Genomic DNA, 16614 nt, shown 5'->3' with positions numbered 1-16614 from the left:
TACTCAAACAGCATTTTTGCACAAACTTTGATGCTAGAGCTTGCTTTGTTTGAGTAAAGATAGATTATCAATGTAAACATATGTGCCAGTGTTTGGCTGGTTCTGAGACAAACATTCTGTGTTTTCAACATCTAATTTCAAAGTTTTCCAATTTTATCAGATATGTTCAAATAGTTCACAACTAGCGTTTTTCATTCTTAAAAATTCAGGTTTGCATGCGTAATTAGAAACTCAAATGCCCTGAAATTTTAGTTGGAACTAACAGCATCAGTCAGAGGTTGTACACAATAACATTTACTAAAATCAAAACTCAGTGCCTCCATCACAAAAACACATAATACTTACCAAAACTGTAAAATACACAACATATTAAAAATTCCGTATGTTACAAACATGCACAAAATCAGAGAAAAATATAAATACTTATAGCTGGAATATTGCTGAATGTTACACAACAAGCAAACAAACAAATGAAGTAAACAAATATCAAGCATATACTCATATACAACACAAAACAGTTACAACACATACGACTTCAAATCCAAATGTTTTCCAAATAATCAAACAGCAGCACACACCCAAATCTGTTTTACAAAAAATTGTTCTGAACATTCATACCCTGGTCAGTGTATCCTGTCCTGTCTGTAAGTAAGAGTGAACAGTCAGCGCAGTGCTAATCTTCTTAGGGCTATCATGACCTCCTAATTTCCTGTAATTAGGGTCATCATAAACCTCTCCATGAAAGATCAGAACTTGTGTATGGTATAAGAGAATGGTAGATATCGACAGAAATATCAACCATCTCAATTATCACCCTTGCTAATTAAGTCATGGGGATATCTGTTGTTATACATTCCAATACATAGCCAACAATCAAGGTAACTGTCAATAACTGACTGCGATCGTTTATATTGATTTTTCACACAAATGCTTGCACTTCGATACATTGGCAATGTCTTTCTGGTGAAGATTGATTGCACTGTAAATATTGAGCATTATTTGAATCAATTCTCATAAAATATATTTCAGGTTTCAGGTGGACTCGAAAATGAGGACAAGACGACATTGAGACATTTGTATGGTCAGGGTATACCACATTAACAGCAGATATTGTGAGATTGTCTAGAAAATCTTAGAGGTGGCATTGAATTGAATCAGTGTAAAATGTGGAAGTAGTGGCAAGACCCAAGTCAACTCAGCAAATGAGTTGTGCCACGTGAGTGAGTGAGTGAGTGAGTGACATAAGCTCTCTGAGTGCCAGTGAATGCCACGAGTGATGTCAGACCCACGAGTGAATGAGTTCTGTGAGGGAATAAGTGCTATGAGTGAATACCATGAGTACCGGGAGTGCTGTGTGTGCTATGAAAATATGCTGTGTGTGCTGTAAGTGAGTGCTATGAGTGAATGCCATGAGTGATGTGAGACCCATGAGTGAATGAGTTGTGTGAGGGAATAAGTGGTATGAGTGAATGCCATGAGTGCTGGGAGTGCTGGGAGTGCTGTGTGTGCTGTGAGTGAATGCTGTGTGTGCTGTGAGTGAATGCTGTGTGTGCTGTAAGTGAGTGCTATGAGTGAATGCCATGAACACCATGATCGCCATGAGCGCTGTGAATACCATTTGTGCTGTAAGTGAGTGCTATGAATGAATGTTGTCTGTGCTGTAAGCGAGTGAACGCCCGTGTGTGCTGTGAGTTTTGTGAGTGAATGCCATATGTGCTGTGAGTGAATAAGTGCCATGAATGAATGCCATGAGTGCCGTGATCACCACAAGTGCTGTGCTGTGAGTGAGTGAATACTGTGTGTGAAAGCCTTGAGCCAGTGTACTATGAGTAAAATATTCTAAAACCATGTCATCTTAGCAAATTTTACAAAACAAGACAACGTTGTCATATCAACAGGATGCACTGTGGTCAACAGGAATCCAAACTTTTCCATGCTGAATACTGCTTCATGAAAACCCTCAAAGAAGATCAGCACCTGACTGACTACCATTCAGCATTAAAAGTAATAACAACCAGACTTAGTACACTTCCCCAGGTCAATACGTTCACAATGACCAATCAGCATGTAAACACCACAGCAATGGAATCCAGTAACCCCTGGTATTGACACTTCAGAATAACGGGAATAGTTCAGTCAGAAATGAAGATTTCCTAAATACCTTACATTCAGCAGACAATCTGCCAAGGATTCATACTTACCTGATGAAAATACCTTGCCACACATTTCATATCAGTTTGAGCTGAAGTTATTTGAAGTCGATAAAATTAGTGCACATCCTCTTCACCAACATTTTCACAAATAAGACAGGAGAAAACACTAAAGAAATATCTATTTCAGGTTGTTTTTCATGTGAAATAATTCTAAAAATAAATGCTAACATATATTCTATTAAAAAGTTGTCTCTGAAAGGGACTAAATTTTCATCGGTGACAGTTCTCTGAACAAACAAATACATGCGAAAAAATTAGGGCAAGTAAAAAAAACCAAAATGTCAGGCCTAATCTACTAGCTAGCTCCCTCATGGCAAAGGTAGGAATGACACCAATATTGCAAGACATGGAATACATGGAAAGGTAAATAATTTACATACATGATTACTCTGGGGTGTGATATAGTCAGTTGCCACCTGTATCTGGTCACAGTTTGGGATGCAGTATCTGCTGCTCATGGAACCAAACAACCTAAATTATCAAAGAAGCATATTTAAAAATGTCTGTCCGACAAGTCAATGTACCGTTCATGTCAGTATGATATCATCTGAAGATATCTAAGTGAGCTGCGATCAAATAAAGCCCTGAGAGGAGGTTAATGGGTTGCTGTCTTGATGATCAAATTAAGATCAAGCCTGGCCTGCCATACCAGCTGAGCTCATTACCTTGATGGAGAAGCCAGGAATCTAGGTAGGATAGAAATGTGGGTCCAGGAAAATGTGGCACTTGTAGTTACTTATCCTATGTATTCAAATAATTACTAGTGTTATTACTTGATTATTAATAAACAATATAGATATCAATTTCAATGGTAAGATGTGAGGTGGCCATCTGTGTGAAGTGTTAGCCTGAAAAATAATCAAGTTCAGTTCCTCACATGGTAGCAGTCCTAGAATTCAGTCTTTTCCTGATATCCACAACCTTCAGACACATTGTGCCGCATGTAATAACACAAAAGTAATCCGACATAACATGGACATTTCTGTACCTAAGAAAATAATGAATATGGAAAAACTATCGAATTATGTAGAATATTTCAGAATTAGATACATATTACTTACATTCTCCAGTCAAAAGTTTATCAAGTTTTTCTTTTCATGGTTGTAGTGAAGCTGCTGCCAATACCACTTCATGGAATTTGCGTATTGTGATTTCATTCATGTCATGGCAATACCAGAGTTTATTATGAAATAGAACATTCGTATAAGGTGGAAGAGGTCAGTTATAAACTTGATTAGAGGTAAGATAGCACAATATTCCTTTAAAGTATGTAGGACTTATTACACAAGATTACAATCACAGCATAGAGGCTACTACTCAAATAAGCTTATTGTTTTGAATACAATAGATCCAAAATTTGTAGTTAAAGGTGAGTAACAGAGCATACTGTCAGTGTGTAAGTCATATGTACCAAGTCCCATATCCTGACCATCCAATGATCTGGTTGCACCTCATGAAAAGCATAGGACACTTCAGACATGTTCCTGCCTGGAACCCCTGTTGAGGACTGAAGCTACCAGAGCTCAGCAGTGTTGATTTATATACTTTATAAAGTTATTTTTATCAGTGGGTGTAGGAAACCTAGAGGTTTCTGAACAGTTAAACAACAACAAGTAATCCTACAGTTATGCAATTTGGGGTTGTTGATTGTGTATGATTATCAAATTTAGATTCCTTAGACATGTCAAAACTGGTTTCCAGGAAGTGCTATATCTTCCATGTATTGATAATGCTATTTATGAAAAGTTACTCAAGCCAGTTTGGATCTTTGAGTGAGTGAGTTTAGTTTTAAACTTAAACATTCAGCAATAATCCAGCTATATGGCGGCGGTCTGTAAATAATCAGATTTGGACGTGACAATCAAGTGATCAACAGCATGAGCATCGATCTTCGCAACTGTGAACCGATGACACGTGTCAACAAAGTCAGCAAGTCTGACCCTCCAATTCAGCATAGCCGGCTTTTATAGAAGCATGGGTTGCTGAAGGCCTATTCTACTCCGGGACCTTCATGGGTATGGATGTTTTAGGCACAATTTTTAAAAAGAAAATGAAAGAATGTATATTAATGAACAAAAAGTGAACTGACAGAAAATGTAACTTCATTTTTCACACAAAGCAAAGATTTTCATGAACATGTATGAATACGGTCATAGCAACATCTATTTAGATTGAGATGAGTGGAGACGGTTCGTGCATGGGTGACTGATGTCTTCAGGGACCATCTGCAATATTTAAGTGATAATCACAGCAGTCTATGCAGATACAAATCTAGGCCAGTGAATGATGGCATGAACACCATCAATGCAACTTACTGATTTTCAAAAGTAAGTCTTTGATACAAACAGGGGAACTTGGTTTCCCTCTGGAATGCCCACAATGGTAACTGAGACAGCCTATAGAGCTCATCAAACATACATCTCCAAAGTGTATAAACAGAACACCAGACATCACAATGAGCCTCCATGCCAATGTCACATCTACTTGGTGATATTCAAGGATTGATTCCATTCAGGAAACCTCAGCAGTTCGCTCAAAGCCATCAAATCCCCTGAGAGCAGGACCACTGCAATTACTTAACATTTACAGTCAGCCAAGTCACATGAAAAACCACTAGCGCCAACATTGGTAAATTTGAACCCAGGAAGTTAGTCCTCAGCCTCCCTTGACAACGATCTCTGTGGAATCATGGGCAATCTCAACACACACTTTATAGACCATTAGACATTAAACCTGCCTCAATGACACTGGTGTCTAGATGGAACACATGGTCTCATGGCCACCAGTCACATTGAACTTGAGGGTTTATTGAAATGGAGAGCATGTGGAGCATGTGGAGTTCACAGAAATCTTTGAAATCTTTCGTTATGTCCTCAGATTGTGATTTGAAACAACCACAATAAACTCCCTTTGATTCTTTGATAATGTCCCATTTGGGGCATTTAAATGGGATTAGGCTTGAAATAAATTTAATATTTGTCCTTATCAGTTTTCGAGTTGAAGGCAACGTAAGGTGCTATATTTTTTCTTTTTACAGCATGCATCAACTTTTATATATACTCATGGGCATGAATAAGGGAACATGATGAAAGTACAAGTGTTCCTTTATTCTTATCCAGGTTTATTTCTTTCTTGCACAGTGGGTAAACTTCTGGAAATAAATAAATGTACACTTGCACTTTCTTGTGTTTCCCTTATTGGTATACACCAACACATAAGCTCTCAACAGATGGGCACAAGAAACAAACAGATCGAAAATGTTAGGAACTATGGTCTGTTCGCAGTGAAAATGTACTCAACTGAAAATGTAAATCTCAGAATTTTATTCATCAAAGGATAAAAGTTGTTTAACAACTGATCATAGATTCTTATCATTATTACTGTCTTGCATTACATTAGCCCAGTAGTTAGAACAGTGAAACAAACGCATGTGCAGTTTATTACTCGCCTGTTGAAGATACTGCAGTGTAATATTTTTACGGCAATATTGCACTAGTGTAATACCGCTTGAAGTATGACGTCAAAATGGTTTAAAGTTGTGACATCACAATGTTAATGCCGATGTTGCAATTTTACTAGACCTTGCTTGACTCGCGGAAAGCTGAGAGTCCTCACACTGTAGGGAATTTCACAGCAGTTTCTGTCAATTTATGTTGGCAAGCAATAAACAGAAAACTAAACTCGCTTCCGTGAAATATCATTTTTATTAAACTCGTTAAAGATTTAGTATCAAACTCGCTTTCGCTTGTTTGATACCAAATGTTTAACTTGTTTAATAAAAATGGTATTACACGGAAGGTTGTTTAGTATCCTCTATAACTGCGACCAAGCCCACATGTTCTCGGTGCATCATCTAAAGTGCATACCCCGTGTATTACCAATAGCAGCCATTTGATTGTTTGTTATCCTAAGTTGAATCAACTTCAATGTTCAGTTGGCAAAGTCACATTAAGAGGATTCGCAATCTTCATTTCACTTTAATTGATTTACCTTTTTGTTTAAAGTGAAATTCATCAGTAAGTGTTACCTGAAAACAGACTACTGGAACTGATATGATTCCCTCAATAATATGTGTCTGGTGCTCAACAATGTGAAGGAATTATCAGCTGTAGTGTGACTTACCAGTCCACGCCTGGGGCACCTGGTACCCTGTAGGCATCCTGCAGCGCCTAGCGTGGTCTACCTTGGCAGCTTCATACTAGCAGCACAGCAGACACACAAATCTGTCTCTAGCAATTCACATGGCACATTCCTGAAAATGAAAAGTATTTAATAGCTCATAACTGATGGAATCTTAAAAATAGTTCTAGGTTCAGAAAGGTATGTTTTTTTCACATAGTGGTATGCTTGTATATTGTGAGCAATGTAAATGTCTAAAAACACAAACATCTCAAGCACTATTACCCGGTAGTGAAGGAATGGAATGAAGGTCTGCAACCCCTTCTTTTGAAGCACACCAATTATGGTAATATTAAGTCAGTTAATGAGGATGGTTGTTTTTAGGCAATATGCCTGTGATATCATCCAGGAACTGTTACTAAGAAATGGGCTGTACCCAATAAATACTTTGATGACTAGGCTTATTAACACCCATGTAGTTGGATATCTTGGTGATATGACTTCAACAGTTCATGACCTCGGAAATCATGACACTTCTTCGTTCAAACATCATACCCTTTGCGTTACTACCAACGCAAAGTTATAGCTGAATGAACACAGTGCGCCTCACTCAGAGGCTCTGACAAATTACACAGAGAACAGGAGTAACATGGACATTCTTTAATTTGGACACATATAAAAATATAAATAAAGTTATTTACAGATTTCATGTCTATTCTTTATTATACATTTTATTTAATTCATTATTAAACTGTCATTATCCATGGTAAATCACCCTTCTGTCAGTCTGTCTTCGAGTTAAAGATAATTTGAGAAGTTCAGATACATGGTCTGTGTAGGCGATGTTCATAAAACAATTATCAGAGAGAGTCGGTTTCTTTGAAATGTATGTAAATCCCTCAGCATAATTTCTGCAAAGTCTCTTGTTTCAAAAGCAATTTTAAAGCAAATTCTAACAGATCAGTTTAATAAAAAAATGGGAAGAAGATAAATGTTCCACCTCTAAGAGATTTTATCATCAATATTGTAAAAAAACATAACACTGGCCCTTGAAAAATTTCTCTTATTTCCAAAATCTCACATCTAAACCCTCCGACCAAAACCAGCAGACTGCAGAACATACCGAGAGAAGAAAGATTATGTAGACTATGTAACCGTAAGTTAGTTGGTGACTAATTCCATTATCTTTTCAAATGTATATCACTTAATTCCTACAGAAACTCATTCATCCCCCATTCATCACAATTGGGCCAATTTATCAACACTTAAAAGGTCATATCGCCTGTGAATTTTAAAGTTAGCAAATGTTTATCACTTTTTATCACTCACTTGTCTAAATTGTTACGTAAATAACTCATCATCATGATGCATGTTTACATTTATGTATATTTGTCAGTACTGTGTATTCTTTGCTGTTATGCCAGTATCAGCTGGTTAAAAAGTAACAGCATTAATGATTGCACACTAAATCACCTAATTTTCACTGGCAATGCTAAAAAACTATCTTGATTTTGAAAAAATCTATCATAAGAAAACTTCCATACAACAAACAAGGTAAATGTGTAGACTTTGGAAACAACAAAAATACTGTATGTAATGCTGTTTCAAGACATCAAAGAATTTCAAGCAATTTTGGTGGTATCAAGAGTTTGTTACACCATGATCGCTATTTCATGAGTGCTCAATGACTCTAGGGCTGGATGCCTACCTGTTCAGGTGGTTCAACAAACATTCCAAGAATAATAGCTGAAAGGTATTCCTCAGACAAACACAGAACTCCAAAATGCAAGCAAGAAACTACAAATACAGGCAATGTCTACTTCACTGCTTATCTAATGAAATATGTAGTAAGAGCAGTAAAACATATTTGCTCTTTGATAAGTTTTTGGTGGTTTTTTGTTGTATCAAAGACCAACAATTGCATTCAAGGAAACAGGAAGTACACTATAAATCAGATTTCATTCCTGATAAAGTCTCAAATTATCTTTGTCAGTCCTAGTGTCAGATTGAGGGGCAATGAAAATCAATAGTCTGCCCACTTCTTTTATTATTTATCACCAGTTAATCACTCCCTAGACTGAATGCTTCACCTTTCAGAAGGCATTAAACTGGTCATTTCTAATACACACCATGGAATGGTATAACATTTGTTCATGATAACAATGGTCATATACCATTAGCGTGACCAATACAAGTCTCATTTCAACTAATGCAATTGCTAAAAATACCTGTGACATATGAAGGTCAAGGTCTTGTTTGTCAGAAGAGATGATTCAAGACACTGGGTTTCTGGACCCATTTTAGTTCATGTCTGTAATACTTTGATCACATAGATTGATGCTCATGATGTCAATCACTAGATTTCCTGGTCCAGAATTAATTATTTTCAGAGGGACTCAAATATTACATATGTTACAATAACTTAGTAGTTTATCCATTTCAAATATACTGAACAACAACAAAAATGCAAGTTTAAAAAAATTGAAATCTCATAAAAGTAACCATTCATGTTTATGTCTTCTATTTAAATATTTGACAAAAAAGCAGAGTTATGTTTCTTTTGCTGTTCAGTATATTAATCTCATCTTTGATGAAAGCTCAGAATGTGCAGTTTTCAGGATGTTCACGTTCACAGTCATTAACATGTTAAGTTCAGTGAACTTAGCTCTTCAGAACTTTACAGTAACATTAGGGACAATGCTCTAACTGCAGCCAGCTGCTGGTGTCTGAAGAAACCAGGAGCAACTAATCAAAAGTAACAGCTACTTCACATTGATCCATGTATAAGATATATGGATGCACCTGCAGCTGTGCTGATTACAACATTTGGAAGTGTCAATGAAATAATCTATGAAATATGCAGTCATTGTGAATTTAGTTTTCATTTCAATTTCGTGTTCATACCAACTGACGCTTACAATTTCAATGAAAAGCTTTAATATTAGAACTGTGAAAAGACAGTTTTTGTCGTGACTCAGACAAAAGTTCAAGGTTAAATAACAGTGACTAAGAGACACATGTTCAAGGTTATGTGAGTTAGAGTGATGAGTTATACACTACTTTATTCCAGCAATATCATGAGGGGACACCAGAAATGGGCTTCACAGATAATGTACCCATGCAGAGAATCAAACCCAAGTCTTTAAAGTGACGAGCAAATGCCTTAGTCACTAGGCTTAACTACTTACTCAATGGTGCCTGAGACACAAGTTCAAGGACAAGTAATGGTGACTGAGACACAAGTTCAAGGTCCAGTAATGGTGACTGAGGCACAAGGTCCAGATCATAATGGTGACTGAGACACAAGTTCAAGGTCAAGTAATTAGTGACTGAGACACAAGTTCAAGGTTAAGTAATTAGTGACTGAGACACAAGTTCAAGGTCAAGTAATTAGTGACTGAGACACAAGTTCAAGGTTAAGTCAAGGCCCACTTGCACAAAGCAATCTTAGCTCTACAACTATCTTAAGCCTGTGTTGGTGACAGAGATTTACAATCATTATAGTGCTCAGATCGTTTTATGCAAGAAAACCAAGATTAGAGCCAGATTGAAAAAAAAAAAATGAAGGATCTCAAATGGCTGAAGGCATTTCAATTACCATGCTTGGGCTTTCCATGGATAATGACAAGCCCAAGAAAAAGTATGTCACAGAAATACCTTCCACTAAGTTTGTCATATTTTGCGATGCACTTAGGCACAGCAAAGTATTCTGCAGAAGTGTGCACTGATAATAATCCAATGACATTTTTTATAAGATGGAGAACAAAAAGCAAAGAGGAATGAGTCTTTGAAAAGGGTCTTATTCTGAGATCAGCACATCAAAGGCCAACATAGTTCATGTAGAGTACATCCTTGGGTTTGTTTAGCACACTGGTACAATGTTATAAATGTACTTTGATCTTTTAGTTGTGTCTTATGACAAATCTTTTATGCATGATATTTGGGATTTTTCACCACTGCTTTCAAATTGTTTTTCTCTTGAAATGGTTAGTGACAATAGAGACAAAGTGTATAAGCAGTGATGTAAGTAGCCATTATCAGACCCATGATGGTCTCAGGGTAGAATAGACCTTCAGCAACCCATGCTTGCCTTTAAAGGCAACTGTGCTTGTCGTAAGAGGTGACTAAATGGATCGGGTGGTCAGGTTTGACACGTCATTGGTTCCCAATTGCACAGATTGATGCTCATGTTTTTGATCATTGGATTGTCTTTCCAGACTCGATTATTTACAAACCGCCGCCATATAGCTGGAATATTGCTGAGTGCAGACGAAAACTAAACTCACTCACTCATGGTCAGCGGAAGCAAATCATTGAAGCTCAATAAAATGTCCTGTCATCAGGATTTGTCTGTAGAATTCAGAGCTACCTGCCCTGGTTGTTGACAAACTGGAAGTAATGATATTTCAAGAGGTTTGGGGACCAGGCAGTTTCTATAAGTATGACTACTACATTCGAGGAAAATGAGAAAAGTTAAAAGCCACTTAAGACCTGATTTGCATATCACCTTTGTGAGGAGAGATGATATTCCTTATCTGAAAACACAGTCAGGCCAGTCCCCAATAATCTGATTTTCGTGTCATACAACCCCTTCTACAGACTGCTATTTTTGGTCCTCAAATTTGGCTTCCCTTAGGTAACAGCAAGTATATCTTCCTTTGTTTCAAGTGAAAGGAGGGTATCACTAATGCAGTACACAGGCACTTGTGTATTTGCAAGGATTAAAGATTTTTTTTAAAAAGTATGAAAATTTTTAGATGACCCCTGACTTGAAATGCTTCACAGTACAATATATCTAGACGAGGCCAGACACTTTGGTGTACCCCATCTGCCTGCTTAGCCGATCACTATGCTACCATCATAGGCAATCGATTAAAACTTCATCTAAACATAATCATGGGTGATTGGCCTATCAATTTCCACTCATGACACCTACCAGTTCTTTACTGTTTTTTCTACAATTCAACTAAACAATCTTGACACAAATGGCTGACGATAGCAAGGACATAAGGCTGCATAAAATGGTGTGTGGTCAAAGCAAGCCCTCTTATTGGTCAACGCTTGCTATCGTCCACCATTTGTGCCAAGACCGTTTAGTTGAGGGTCAAAATTGGCTTTCAATTGACTTGTAGAAAAAAACAATAAAGAACTGGTAGGTGTTGGGGTACACCAAAGTGTCTGGCCTTGTCTAGATATATTGTACTGTGAAGCATTTCAAATCGGGGGTCATCTAAAAATTTTGATAGTTTTTAAAGAAATCTTTAATCCTCCCAATGAAAATGAGCACCTGTGATGCAGTGTGGCGTGGACCTGCCTCAGCAAATTTAACCTTTCACTATCTGAACCTTTTTTTTTATGAAAAACATCATTGTTCGGATTAACGCGTCCTGACTGTACCAAGTTAATGAGACCCTCCTTGGATGGTAGATCTAAAGGCAGGGCTCCATTTCATGTTACTTGCACAGGTGCAACTCAATATCACAAACTGTTTCCTACTTATAAGCCAAACTTGCATCAGGTGCAACTCAATATCACAAACTGTTTCCTACTTATAAGCCAAACTTGCACAGGTGCAACTCAATATCACAAACTGTTTCCTACTTATAAGCCAAACTTGCATCAGGTGCATGTAACTTTTTCACAAATAAATCAATAATAAATCTAACATCATAAGCATAAGTATGTCAGCTCACTTTTCTTCTAAACTTTGAATAGCTGTGACACGGAAACATTGCTATTTATTGGCACGTCTTGGCTATGACAGCTCTTGTAAACAGGGATCAGTTGTGTCTCTGTGTTGCTATGGTTTAGTGGGTATTACATCACTGAAATATGTTAATATGCATGGAAACCTCTGACATTTTAACACACTACACTGCAACTGAAGTTTGGCTTGTTCAACTAGGTTTTCATCTCAGGTTGCACTTGGTGCAAATAGATTAACATCTCTTAAATCTCTGATTGGGATGGGTTGGACTGTGATGGTGGCACTTTACTTTTATCTACTTAATAACACATAACATTTAAGTGTGTATCCCGCACTCTTCAAAAACCTGAATCTGTCGTCATCACCTTCAATACAGTTCCAACAAAACAAAATATGACTACCATATCAGAGGAAGGTATCAGTACAAGAAACACCACCAAATGATTTCCCCTGAATAACAGCATGTAATGGATATACAGTGGAAGCCCTCTAAACTGGCATTTGTTGAAACCGGCCAAAAATGCCAGTGTACAGATGGTGTACCAGTTTAGTGGTGTTTTCCCATTGACCCGCTTGACTGGTCTTGACACAGTGAGTGATTGACAAATTGTGACATGACAAATAATCTCTAATACAAGGGACACATGTCACTCACCAATTTGCTATACCTACCTATAGGCCTTATCCATACTCCTTATATCAGGCAACATCAATGAGCTTAATGCCGATGATAATCCACTGTGTTGTTAATACGAGGTCCACCAATCAGCAAATCAATAGGAGAGCCGAGATACGAGATGCCGCTCTACATAGCATTAATTACTGTACAAACAGTCAATCGGGCGTTTTTTGCTGTGCCATCATACGGAATAGACTGATGCCGGAGTAGAAGATGTGTAAATGATCATAAATTAACTAACTTCTGCCAGGACCAAATTCTTGTGCTGATATTGAGATTAAGCTGGATTGGAGGACTGCCAGTTCAGAGGTCTTCCACTGTAACATATGATATATTTGGGTTTAAACTTCCTTAGTTAAGTACAAATTCTATACTTTTCTGAGTTGGGACTCAACTAAAAAAAGTACGAATAAAAGTACTAAAATTTGCACTTTACAAAGGAAGTGTATTCCCAAATATAACATATGTTACATTTGACCACTTTCTTAATGGCATTGTGTAATCATAGCTTCCACTGTAGTTTTAAGCTGGGTCGAGTGGTCAGAATTGCTGATGTGGTTTACAAATGTCATTATATCCCAAGTGCTGTTAATCATTGGATTGTCTGGTCCAGACTCAAATATTTAGAGACTGTCGTCATATAGCTGGAATATTGCTGAGAGTGCTGTTAATTAAAAGTAATCTCACTCGCTCTCCACAGTTTTAAACTTATGGGCTGACAGGCAAGATACAATAGACAACAGATTTTGTCTTAAACACATTTATCCTTTAAACAACAGAACCCAACTGTATTAGCAAACAAGTCAACCATGTCATTGCTGCCCTAATGTTTGATGTCATTGCCACACCAATACCGGTATGTTAAAAACAAAACAATAGACCATGGACACTAAATGCCCATCCCATGGGGAGTTGGATAAGAATCATTTCCTGAGAGTCACATCATGCTAGTCATGGAGCTGACCAATCAGAGGACAGAATGTTCACATGACCGACCTTGATGAATGTGATTCTTTCAGCCACCACTGCATTGTCATTGTGATGCAGGCCAGACAGAGGTGAAATGGAGGTGAATGCTGCATTCAAAATCATTGTATGCTTGTTTAACATGCACGTGTGTGTAAGAGGGGATAGAGAAGGGGGACGAAGCTAACTGAACGAGTCTGGACTTAATCTGCTCCTATGCTGCCAACTTCTTTGAGAGGCATCCTACAGTGCCAGTCCAGTGATATACCATGGCACAATTTAACATGGATACCTACTGAGATATATTAAACTGATTGTGCTATGACCAATTCCTGCTTTATAGCCTGAGTGGTCAGTGCCAGGTGTGAGTGGTCAGTGCCAGGTGTGTACTCTGTTGATATGATACAGACATAGAATCCACCCACTATCCAGTATGACACTCCACAGAGCTCAAAACACGTGTTTAACACCAAGTAACATTTTCCCATAGGTGCATAAGATACGACTAGCCTTGACCCAAGGGAATAACCTTACACAGAATACACAAAGAAAACTGTCAAGTGAATGATAAGATGAGAGTAAACACTCAAAGGTCATAAAATCATCTCAGGATGTGCCACTTGTATTTTTGTTGATAAAGTAAATTCATTCTCCAGTCATTCACACAGAAACAAATATTTCCTATTTGAGGTAACGCTATTTAGTGTATAACAGGTACTTTTTTATATTATATATAAGGCCAGACCAATTTTCATTCTTGTCTTATGGATCTGCCAGCCACATTTTTTCAAGAATCCCCACCCCCTAAAATTTATTGGCCAACTGTAAATTTAGAAGAAATCATTTTTCAGATTTTTTTGGCCCATATACATTTCGTAAATTGCCCAATATAACATACTTTGAGTATTAAGAAGGAATATTACTTTGATTGGTTATATTTTCATTTTTGGTTGGATTTTCTTCTCCCTCATGTCTCTAGATTTCTGAGGACAAAAATCCATAAAATAAGAAGCATCATTCATTTTAATAAAAGTATAACATTACTCAATTTAATAAGTACACTGCCATACAGGTTTTAAAATCTGTCACACTTGACATGAATACCTTCTATTTAGTTCCTAATGATACGCATTTAAACTAAAACAAAAAAGAAATGAAAAGTAAAAACAAAACAATTTGTTATATTTGTCAGTTTGTCGCAAGCATGTTTGCATGGTAGTTTCCCATATTGGTTTCACTGTAGCAGAAAACAAACTGAGAATTATTCCATCTTAAGGCAAAACAAACAAAAAAAATGCTGTGGTTCCTATTACACCTCTTTAAACTTTAGGGTATTCAGGTAGGATTATAAAAATTTCTTTTAGAAGTAAAGTTCAAACTAATAACACACTTATCAATAACCGTATGTTCAGTCAAGCTTGATGCCATCATCTCGACTTTCTCTATCAGAATGACCGATGTGCGTTTTATTCATACCACTCAAAAAAGATAGGGTCAGCTCCAGATCTCAACGGTCGGTTAGGTAATCTGAACCACAACATTATTTTCAGGTCTAATCCAAATATTGCAGATGTCTCAGGTACAGTGTTTTACATCATTAATTAGAGATACAAATTTGCAGATGTTACTAAATCTTGCAATTGTAATGCCCACAATTCAGCAGTCTATGGTGAAAATTGTAAAATGTACATAACATATTTGTAGGGTACAGACATTGATTCATGTAAGGAAAATTAATTGTCTGGGAAGTTAATTGAGTGAGTGAGTAAGTTTAGTTTTACTCAGCAATATTCCAGTTATGTGGCAGCGGTCGTAAATAATTGAGTCTAGAACAGACAATCCCATGATCAACAACATGAGCATCGATCTGCACAATTGGGAACCAATGACGTGTCAACCAAGTCAGTGGGCCTCAGACCACCCAATCCCGTTAGTCGCCTCTTACGACAAGCATAGTCGCCTTTTGTGGCAAGCATGGGTTGCTGAAGGCCTATTCTACCCCGGACCTTCACGGGTCTGGGAAGTTAAGGAATGTACCTTACATGTTAGCAGAGTATATGTAACAACAGAAACTGAGTATTCATCATTCATTTAAAGAAAGTTGAAACCAAACGTTTTCAAGTCAGCCTGACCTAAGCTGAATAAAGTAATACATCCAACACAACAAGGCCTATCAACAACAATAAACTCCACAATCACACAAATCTTTTCTTAAATACACAAATATTAAACTGAGAACAGAGCTCAACATTCCGCCATCTTTCAGTGAAGACTTAAGACAACATGAGACCTCTACTCAAGGGGATTACCCACTTTGGACACACACACCGCCAGTAAAGTTCAACTATGTGTCCGTTTCTTTCCCTCTGAACACATCCTACAGCTAAAAAACTATCAAAAGCTGATTACGTAACAGCTATGTGTAAATATTCACACGAGCACTCTTAATTCTCAGGACTTCCTTCTGTTATATTTATACTGGCTCTGACTGTCTCCAGAGATTTAGACCAGCTCATGCTACTGTTGCCAAGAAAAATATTTTGTTTTGATCATTTTTTCAACATTTGACATTACGATGATGCTGCAAATTACTTAACAGGATATATCAGGCGACAGTGTTTGATGGATCTTACGCTCCCCTTGCTTCTCATTTTCTTAGGACTATGACAAGAGACAAATGATTTTTCACCTTTCTCATGCTACATGCATGACATGTATCCCCATGTACAAGGAATGCCTTAGAAATAGGAGATGTTATGTGTAGACAACTGACTTTGATTGTTTCTCAGGCTAGACCAATTTAAGAAAAACCTAAAGGCAGGAGGGAAAAAAAATAAATATCTCTTATCAAAGCAAAAAGCAGTGTTTGCGGTACGATTTGTAAGAGTGTCTGAAGAAATACAATTATAAATATGCAGTCCTCATCTTTT

General features: G+C 37.3%; 1 protein-coding gene across 1 annotated transcript in view; it reads right to left on the bottom strand.

Moving 5' to 3' along the window:
* Positions 1–16614, bottom strand: part of LOC137299174 (myosin-IIIb-like) — a 118600-nt gene that overhangs the window by 92794 nt on the left and 9192 nt on the right. Inside the window, exon 2 of the mRNA XM_067831731.1 lies at positions 6336–6465. Coding sequence (XP_067687832.1) covers positions 6336–6372 — 37 coding nt within the window. The 5' untranslated portion in view covers positions 6373–6465. The remainder of the gene's footprint in view (positions 1–6335; positions 6466–16614) is intronic.

This window comes from Haliotis asinina, chromosome 10 (assembly GCF_037392515.1).
Source record: "Haliotis asinina isolate JCU_RB_2024 chromosome 10, JCU_Hal_asi_v2, whole genome shotgun sequence".
NCBI classification, from domain to species: domain Eukaryota; kingdom Metazoa; phylum Mollusca; class Gastropoda; order Lepetellida; family Haliotidae; genus Haliotis; species Haliotis asinina.
Note: the sequence above shows the minus strand (reverse complement) of the source record. Positions and strands in the feature narration are given on the sequence as shown.